At 48.9% G+C, this 10278-nt stretch overlaps 2 protein-coding genes across 2 annotated transcripts; both read left to right on the top strand.

The window, feature by feature from the left end:
- The first annotated feature begins 531 nt into the window (after positions 1-531).
- LOC125513626 lies at positions 532-1577 on the top strand. The gene is made up of 2 exons (XM_048678789.1): positions 532-801; positions 1130-1577. The coding sequence occupies exons 1-2, from the start codon at positions 619-621 to the stop codon at positions 1343-1345; spliced, it is 399 nt and encodes a 132-aa protein (XP_048534746.1). The 5' UTR covers positions 532-618; the 3' UTR covers positions 1346-1577.
- Positions 1578-7781: 6204 nt separating this feature from the next.
- On the top strand, positions 7782-9837 carry LOC125516799 (sugar transport protein MST1-like). The gene is made up of 4 exons (XM_048682108.1): positions 7782-7797; positions 8269-8395; positions 8457-8586; positions 8667-9837. The coding sequence occupies exons 1-4, from the start codon at positions 7782-7784 to the stop codon at positions 9744-9746; spliced, it is 1353 nt and encodes a 450-aa protein (XP_048538065.1). The 3' UTR covers positions 9747-9837.
- The last annotated feature ends 441 nt before the right edge of the window (positions 9838-10278 follow it).

The raw sequence follows: 10278 nt of genomic DNA, 5'->3' as shown, positions 1-10278 counted from the left end.
TTCTCACAATCCATCTGCTTTTGATTTCCTAGGTATCCTAACCCACTTTTTTTATCACTGCATCCACACCCGAGGAGATTTCACCGTCTCTTGAAGAAACTTACCGCATGCTTGAGGAGGCAGCATTATAGAGGAAGTCCTCACGAGGGCAAGGGCAATCAAGTTCCAACGTGCCTGCAGACACGGTATCCGAGGATACCATTAGGAGTGCCACTCCTGGTTCTGTGAGGCAGCAGAGGGTAGTGCACCCACCTCCCGCGGAAGACTACGAGCCCGAATTCAGGGCCACTAAAGAACAGACCCAGCTGTACGATATCGTCAAGCGGTTTGGAAATGCGAGGTCCAGCGGCAAGCACATGAAAGAGCTGAAAGCGTAAACGACCACACCCCATAACATCTCATTTTGCTTTGCTCCTTTTTTACCATTCACATCCTTCGTACTTTCTATGTTATATTGTTTTAGTTCTTTCATAAATTTTTTTTACTTAGTAGGCATGATCCTTCCATGTTATATTGTTTTCATACAGCTCATGTTTGGACAGAACCAAAGTCATTCAATGCGGAGCGACGTACGTCGACCTTGGTGATCTTGCTGAGTCCGTGAGGCCAAACGGCAAAATGTCGACGAACGTAGTTGCATGCGGGATTGACTACATCAACAACCACACCGATGTGTGCGCCGACAAGACAATCATGCATTACAGTGTGACCTGCAAAATATGGGACGGTGACTTCCACCACAAAATCCTGAGGAAGAACTTTGCCCAACACGGTGATTTCAAGCTCACAATGAAGAAATATGTGAGTACTCCTTCAATGTCTGCACTTTTTTTTCACAAGGTGTGCTTTTTGTTGCCATCATCTGCAGTTGTGTTTTACGTGGCAGCTGTTTTCATGTGGCAACAGCTGCCGTGCACACTGACTTATTTGATTTTTCCATGCCGCGCAAACTATGTGGCAACTTGACAGTAACATACATGGCATACTTTTGTTCACACATGGACGGCAACTTTATTTCAACTACCCCCACCCATAACCAGAGTTTTTCTACGTGATTCTAATTCCTTTGTCCCTCTGCTGTTCTTTACGCGAACGCTGATTCTCATTTTCCTCACTTTTTAAAATGCAGGTCATGTTCCCCATGTTCCAGGAGCTTTTACCACATGACCCACACGACAAGTGTGGTCACCACTACGTGATCTGTCTTGACCTGAAGAACCAACATGTTGAGGTGCTTGATTCAATCCGTTCGGAAGATGATGTAGACCTCACCACGCATGCTGAATTCTTCATTAAGAACCTCAAAGAGACATGGCACCGTGACTATGAACACTCAAAGGTCTAGATCAGTCATTTCCCAACTTAGTATGTGGCGACTACAAAGCAAGGGAACACGTAATTCCTTCCTCCCTTTTCGTCTGCCATTTTACATCAATCCAATTCCTGTTTTGTTTGTCAGATCTGAAATTGAAGTCTGTCTTTTGTTACGTCTGAGCTCTTTGCGTGGTCACGTTACTCTTTTCCTCGTGCAGGACGGACTGTGGCTTTCACGCGCTGGAGTACCTTGCGAAGTGGGAAGGCAGAATTGTCCCCGCTATCATAGCTACAACGGTCGTTGAGCTCCGGAAAATCCACACATGGAACTGGTTGACGAATGAAGATTTCAACAAGCGGGCGGGAGCACGCGAGTTTGTGCAAGAAGCTATCAAGAAAGTCACCAAGAAGTACAAGTGATCACGTGGCGTTACAGACCGGACGCACACCTTACATTCTGTTGCCGAGGAATGTAAGGTATTATCTCGTTGTTTATTGTTGAAAACTATGTTTGTGTGCTATGTTGTGGCTACAACCCCGCGTAGGCTACTATGTAGTGGTGGTGTGCGAGTGACATTTGAATAGTTTCATGTAATATATGTGTGGACGTGAACCTACTTTTAGGCATAATTATTACAATGGTTTTGTCGTTTCTAGCACCGGTTTGATGCTTTGAACGCGTCTATGATGTTTTAAAAACAATGGCAAATGTAGTTCATCAGACATGGGTAGTGGAAGTCATTGTCGTTTTACATTTTTGGCTGTTTTTCTTCTTCATTTTCATCGGTAACTGCACGGGGGTAGGTTGATCATGCAGCCACAACGTTTTTGCTGGGGTTTATGCACGTTACGCTGTTTTCCAACTTGTTTCCCATACACTTGCACACAACACACTACGTGCCCGTAAACCGCGTCGTTTTTGTCATGTGAATACATGCCATGCAGAGTCATCAGGAATACCATGGCATATGTCCAGTACATCTAACATGGCAGATACAGTACAAACAACATGGCAGCTCCAGCATAATTAACATGGCAACTACAGCACAACTAAGATGACAGATCCAGTACAATTAACATGGCAGATCCACTACAACTAGCATGGCATATTCAGTACAAAACAGCATGGCATATTTAGCATAAATTAGCATGGCATGTTTAGTATCAAAAATCATGGCAGACTAACTACACATAACATGGCAAATTAAATGCATACATCATGGCAGATTAAGTACCCATAACATGGCAACTGCATTTAACCATTCAATGAATTTTCCCTTGCACTTCTGATGCCCCTGAAGAGTTATTCCCCCAATTGTTTTAAAAAAGAATTCTCAACATCTAGGGTACAAAACAAAATGTCCACAACGCCACAATTTTTGCTCATGGATTGGCCGCCCCTTTCTTCGTTTTCTTGTGTTTTGCTTGGATCTCCAATCCCGACTTGTACCTTATCTCTCTTGGACGACCCTTTGTGATGGAACGGGGTGGGTTCCTGACCTGGGTCTGTGTGCTTGCTGTTCCAGATCCTATCTCTGAGTTTTCAGACGACGACCCCGTGGATGAAGGCACGCTTGATGTGCGGGGGAACCGGTGTAAGGCTTCCTCGGCTTTCCTCTTCTTGATCTCATCAAGCTCTCTTTTTAGTGCTTTCCTGTGTTTTTCTGCGACTCTCGATGTGTCATCACTCTTGCACGCTTCATCAATTAGCTCAGCATAGTTCTTTGTCAGCACAACGTGCCTCACGGCTTCCATGGTTGACTCTGGTCTCTCGTCATGCACAGCCAGAACTGCGTGTGTTGTTTGCGGCGCCAACGCATCGTCAGCGTCCCAAGTCCATCGCCGCCTTATGAAATGTCGGGGCATCCGTGTCACAGCGTTCACGTCCATTACTTTTAGTATGTGACAGCACACAATGCCGTCCCGTTCGAACTTGCAGCATTGGCAGTAGAACTCACTTTCGCCTATCGAGGCTGTGACGAAGTAGTTCCTTCCTTTGTCCGGGTCTTCAGGTTCTGAATCTGACATGCCCAAAATAGAACACACCTTGAACGTACGTTCGTCCACCTGGAAAGCCGTGAACATGCTGGCACGCTTTATTTCTTCCTGGAATCTGCATTTTTTGTGTGTTTTCTGTTAAACTATTGTGGGCTTTTTTCTTGTAGCACCTTATGTTGTCATGGAAAATAGATATACATTTTGTTTGAACATGGCAAACGTAATTCATTGAACATGGCAAATATAGTATGTTGAACATGGCAAATGCAGTACGCTATACATGGCAAATGCAGTACAATAGACATGGCAACTGCATTTTCAACAAACATGGCAGATGCATCTTATTTAAACATGGCAACTGCATTTTGTTAAACATGGCAACTAGAGTTTATTAAACATGGCAATTGCATTTCAGCAAACATGGCAGTTGCATTTTAGTAAACATGGCAATTGCATTTCAATAGACATGGCAACAACATAACATTTTCCATTTGACACTAGCATTTGCACACCAACATGTCCAGTGGAAGTACATTGCATTAAACATGGCAACTGCATTTCATTGAACATTGAAACTGCATCCGGGTAAGCATGACAAACAGAATTTCTATTGAATATGACAACTGCATCTGAGTAAGTATGGCAAACAGTACTTTATTAAACATGGCAACCGCAAAATCATGGCAACTGCATCGCACTCTATAAGGCACATACTGACTTGGTGCTTTTTCTGCAAATAAGACTATAACGCAACTGACTTACTTGTTAAAGATCTTGTTGGTGTATATCTTGCTCATTTGCCTCTCCATCGGTAAGTACGTTAGCAATTTTGGCTGCTTTAGCGCGGTGTTCGCTTCTTGCTGCAGCTCAGATCCCAAAAATTTTTGTTGCAAAGCTGTGTACTGCTTGGCAAACTGTAGCAATGAGTTGCCAGGACTAACGTACCGCTTCAAAACAGCATTGAATCCCTCGCTGCGCTGCGTAGTCTGCAGAAAGGGGAAGAAGCACTGCATGAAGTAGGCCGGCACCCAGTACATTCGCTTCTCCCACAGGCTTACAAGAGTCTCATTGTCTTGGACTTGATGTGTTTCAGTCATGGCCATCCAGCTCCTTTCAAACTCCTCCACCGTCAAGCTGTGGTCCACGCACAGTTCGAATGCCTTGTGCAGCTCTGGACGGTCAGCAAAGAACGGTCCTAGCATCTCCTCAGCCTTCTTTATAATGTGCCACCTACAGTGCCTGTGCACTACCAACGGAAAGACCTCCTCTATGCCTGCACGCATGCTGAAATCCTGGTCCGTTATTATGTTCATCGGAGCAAGTCCATCCATGCACTCCAAGAAGGTCTTGAACAGCCAAACGTACCCATCCGTGTCTTCGTTCCGGACGAGCCCACAGCCGAACTACAACGACTGATTGTGGTTATTTATCCCTATGAACGGAGCGCACGGCATCTTGTACATGTTGGTGAGGTACGTCGCGTTGAATGAAATGCAATCTCGGAAATGTTTGTAGGCGCTCCTTGCAGCACCATCCACCCAATACATGTTCCTGACACGGTCCTCATCGTCCAACCTTATCCTGTAGAAGAAATCTGCATCTTCTTTGGCTTTCTCATCGAAGTAGGCAATTGTGGCCTCTATGTCTGCCAACTTGCTCTCTCTACGGTACCTTGCCCGTAGGTTTGTGACGTCAGCTGGTATGTACGGCATGCTACTCAGAGTCCCCTTTTTGCTGTGGATGAGAGATAGTATCTGCACCATTCTCGATGGACCGACGTTACAATCATGTAGCAGCTTTACGAATTGCCTTTCGACGGGGGTGAACCCTCTGTGGGCGGTCAGAAATTTCACCAGGTCGAACTTCTTTATCAGTTGGTGGTTGTGCTCGTCAAAATACTCATTGACCACCCACTGTGCTCCATCTACGTTTAGCTTACACCGGACAGGGCACTCAGTCTTCTGAATGATACCTCTCTTTCGTTCCGGAACGACAGGCGCATCGCCTTTCCCCTTCTTGTTCCTGCGTGCCTTGTGGCACCTCATCTCACCTCTGCTGTACTCGTTAGTTTTCTTAATTTTCCTACGGTACTCGGTGTTGACCGCAAACCCATGGAACTTTGCATATGTCTGGTAGTATTCCTTTGCTGCTTCGAATGACTCAAATCTTTGCCCAATGTACGGTGGCTGAGGCACCACGATCTCTGATTGCCCACCATCTTCATCCCCTTGCGCGTTGTCGTCAGTTTCATCGTTCACTTCAGTATGGGTGGCAGTCCCATCTACCTGAGAGTTGCCAGTGCTTGTGTTCAAAGGGGTGCTTGCCGGCATTGCTGGAATGATTGCCATTCCCGACTCTGACTCGAAATTGTTTGCGGCATGTTTGTCTGCTGTCTGGTGGAACGCGTCTTCCGTGCGCTCAGAGCTCCCCGCAGTAGATGTGCCGGCGCCGCTGTGCATTGTAGTTGTAGGTTCTGTAACAGGGAAAAACAGGTACGAGATTAAGAATTTTGTGTTGGCTAACATGTGGATCGCAACGGATCACACCATCTTCGAGTGATTTTCCATGACATCTTTTACAGACAGCAAGCCGTCAGTCTGTGGGTGGTCATTTTTATGGCAGCTGTAGGTGTGCAGACATGGCACCTACTGTTCAACAAACATGGCAACCATTGTTTTGCCTACAAATAACTACAAATAGCAAATGTAGCGCTGTTTTTTGTGGTTCAGATATTTTCCCTCTACCTTGTTGTGCTGTATTTGACCATTGTGTGTGGTCTGTTACACCATAATGACGTGATCCACCAGGAATTTGCGAAGCTTGCCAGGAGACGTTTGCCGGGTCACCGCCAGCGTAATAACCTGCAATCATAGTAGTGGTTGGTCAAATCGCGGCAAACGCATTTCGTGCTAGCACGGCAACTGCAGTTGCCCTTATGTGGCAAATGCATTTTTGCTTGCATGGCAACTGAAGTTGCATCGGTAGGGCAATCGCAGTTTGTTATTAGATGGCAATTGCAGTTGTCATGAAATGGCAACTGCAGCTTTTCCTACATGGCAACTGCAGGTGTGCAGAGATGGCAAATGTTGTTTTTAATACATGGCAACCGTAGAAGACCAGTCATGGCAATTTTTGTAGTTGTCAACTATGCTCCTTGTGCTGACTGAGCATCCGCATCTTCACTATGTTTATGGACTCACCTGTGTACGACGTCGATGGCAGGTACATGGGTGCTGCCCGATTCCACGTGCTGCACGAAGGCTCTGCATTTTACACCCGTGATAACTCGTGAGTCCTTTTGCCATCTTTTTTTCATGTTCATTTTTCATGTCCACAGCATTATGTGCTCTTTTTTCGTTTTTGCATTACCTTGATTAGCCATACTAGCTAGTTGGAGTTGGCTGCCCGTACATTTGTCAGTGTTAGCGCCTTGTGAGTGCACTTGCCACGGGCCCCCCCTAAGATTGTTCTGGTCATAAGAACCTGCAAGACAAATGACAGTGCACGACATAAGTAGAATGTCATGTCCATCGTCGCGAAGATGGCAAATGTTTCTCTTCATTTTTTAGCACGCATCGTACCTACGCCTGCATACTGTTCTAGCAGCGGCAGCAACGGCCCTGCAGAGATGAGCTGACTGTACTCTGATGCATCGAAAGGTGGCGACGTTTCTGGCCTTTGAGAACCCCAATCATCTGCACCATCTTCGTGATTCATTCTTTTCCGTGTCTCGCTTCTGTTCTGATGTGCTCTCAATCACTGGATGAACAAGAAGGCATCAACAATTCAAAAAAAATTTTATCATTGTGCTGCTTGCATGTAGAAGTTAACACGTCAGTGCTGTCACATTTTCATGCGTTGGCAACCAACATATCATGGCTAGTAGGACATGCACATCCACTATCCTTTTCTAAAATCTGGTGCTAGCTATCCGTTTGATTCGATGGCATCAGGCTCTACAATAGGATGGCAAGCAATAAGTTGACATGGTGGCAGTTGACGACAATGACAGGTGGCAACTGACGTTATACACCAATGGCAATTAATTTTCACACCCCCCATTATTCCAAATTTATCAATTCTCTCTCCCTTTTTATGGATTCCTGCACATCCATTCATTCACCAACTAGGAGCATCAACCTACTGAGAACTCACGGTTATCTCTAGCGTACTACATGGCAGATCTAGTGTATTCTGCTTGGCAACTGCGAAGTCACACAACGTATGTAGTGTTTTAACCCTGTAGGATGGATCTAGTTGCCAACTTCATCAGTAATTTTGCAATTTTCTGCCCAGAAGGAGGATGAGAAACAATAGGGAGATCGGGAGATTCACCTGCTTTTAGCTGGTCGTCTCTGGAGGGCGTTGTTGGAGTGGGGGTTGGGGGGGGATGGGGTGGGGGAGATAAGGGGTATGGTTTGCAGTGGGAGCGCCCTACAGATCCTCCCTGGTTGCCATGGCAACCAGAGATGGCCGGCGACGGAGGTCGGGGTTCGACAGGCGGGGGGCGAGGGCGCAGACGAGAGAGGGGACGGATCGGAGGCCGGAAACGGCTGGGTCGTGCGGGCAGCGGCTCGTCTGGCCCGGACGAGGCAGTGCGGGCGGGGTTGCCACGCACCGGACGTGCGGGCGCGCTTTTGTGCGCGCGGACGGGGTCGTGCGGGGCGGTTCCCGTCCATGCCACACGATGCGTGCGGGCGGGTCGCCCTCCACGCCACACATGTGGCAGTTATCGGCTTCCATGTTTTATGGTTGTTGGATGAAGATTTAGCGGTCCAGGATAAAAGTGATTGATGCAATAATTAGGCGCTGCCGTTTTGTTCCGGTAGTATCCCTTTCGAGCCTAATATTTGCACTTGTGCAGTTCTTCTGTCGGTTCTTGAAAAAAATGATATGACCATGTATCTGTTGGCCACTTGATCAATCATGTTTAAAATTGTTTCTGCGAAATGTCAGGTGGGTTGACGCAGATGGAGTCCTTCCTCGAGGCCTTCTTTCCGGAGATTCTGCGGAAGATGTCCAACGCGAAGCAGGATACCTATTGCATCTTCGACAGTCAGTTGCTCAACACCTTCGTCTCAGGGTTTTCCCAGTCACGACGTTGTAAAACGACGGCCAGTGAATTGTAATACGACTCACTATAGGGCGAATTCCATGCTCATAGGCGGCTTGCTGTTTCTCGCCGGCGCCCTCCTCAACTTCACCGCAGTTAACATTGAGATGCTCATCATCGGCCGCATTCTCCTCGGCGTCGCCGTCGGTTTCACTAGTTTGGTAATTAACGCGCGCGCTTTCGTCCAACTCCATATGCATGACGTGCATTGTAACGGATGTGTTTTTTGTTGTTGTTGCAGTCTGCGCCCTTATACCTGGCAGAGATAGCGCCGGCGCGGTGGCGCGGGGCGTTCACGAGCACCTTCCACTTCTTCCTCAACGTGGGCCTGTTCATGGCCGATCTTGTCGACTACGGCGCCAACACCATTCCTAGGTGGGGCTGGCGCCTCTCTCTCGGCATAGGCATCGTCCCTGCTGGCTTCATCGTCGTGGGCGCGGCGCTCATCCCGGATACGCCCAACAGCCTGGTGCTGCGGGGGAAGGTCGACGAGGCTCGCGCTTCACTGCGGCGCATCCGTGGACTGGACACCGACATCAACGCGGAGCTCCAGGATATCATCCAAGCCGCGGAGGAGGACAAGATGCACGAGTCTGGCGCACTCCGGCGCCTCGGTCGCCGCGAGTACCGGCCACACCTTGTTATGGCCGTGGCCATGACGGTGTTCTTTGAGCTAACGGGCGTGATCGTGGTGTCCATCTTCACGCCTCTCCTCTTCTACACCATCGGGTTCACGAGCCAGAAGGCCATCCTGGGCTCGATCATCACCGACGTCGTCAGCCTCGCATCCATAGTGGTCGCCGGGCTCGTCGTCGACCGGTTCGGCCGCCGCTCTCTCTTCTTTCTGGGCGGCGTCGTCCTAATCCTGTCCCTGGTGGCCATGGCGTGGATCTTCGGCGCGCAGCTGGGGACCAACGGCGAGGTCGCGATGCCGCGAGGTTACGCGATGGCCGTTGTGGCGCTCGTCTGCGTATACACGGCGGGATTCGGCGTGTCATGGGGCCCCCTCTCGTGGGTGATCACCAGCGAGATCTTCCCCCTTGAGGTGAGGTCGTCGGCTCTAGGCTTGAGCGGGGCAGTCTCGGGGTTGCTCACCTTTGCGCAGTCGCAGTCATTCATGGAAATGTTGTGCCGGTTCAAATACATTACCTTCGGTTACTACGCCTGGTGGGTGGTCGTCATGACGGTGTTCGTGGCGGTGTTCCTACCGGAGACGAAGGGCGTACCCATCGAGTCCATGGGCGCTGTATGGGCGCAGCACCGGTACTGGAGGCGCTTCGTCAAGCCGGCACCAGCAACGCGGGCCAATGGGCCTGTTTGACGTGTTCGTGGCTTAGCGGCACGCGCCGCCTTCGTATTCAAACGGGCGGTTCTAATTTGTTTCCCGGAAAACATCACTGTGATTTGTGATGCACACAATTATATTTTATCCCTATTGTACTTAATTAAAGAAGAGTTTCTGGGTTGATAAATGATTGGTGCCAGCCGACCGCATATAAATTAGGTTGGTCGCAATCTGACATTTCGATCAAAACCGGATCCAATAGCCCATCGTTTTCGCACGCCCTCGAGAGGAGCGCGGGGACGATTCAACTACGCTGCCAAAGGTATACCACCAGCCTCCTCCTTGTCTCGCCGCCGCCTAAGGCCCTGCTGGTGAAGCCTGCACAGGTCCGAAGACGACGGCTGCGGGGTGTTCCTTGAAGACCTTTCTCTCTCGACCTGGATCCCATCGATGGCGGCCAACAAGATGCCTCAGGCGGATCCGCGGTGGGACGGCAACAGGGGTGCGATTCTCTCCGGCGAACGGCGGCATGGTGTCAACAACGCTGGGAGGTCCCGATGCGTGTTGT

This window comes from Triticum urartu, chromosome 6 (assembly GCF_003073215.2).
Source record: "Triticum urartu cultivar G1812 chromosome 6, Tu2.1, whole genome shotgun sequence".
NCBI classification, from domain to species: Eukaryota; Viridiplantae; Streptophyta; class Magnoliopsida; order Poales; family Poaceae; genus Triticum; species Triticum urartu.
The sequence above is the reverse complement of the archived record's forward strand: the minus strand, read 5'-3'. Positions and strand labels throughout refer to the sequence as shown.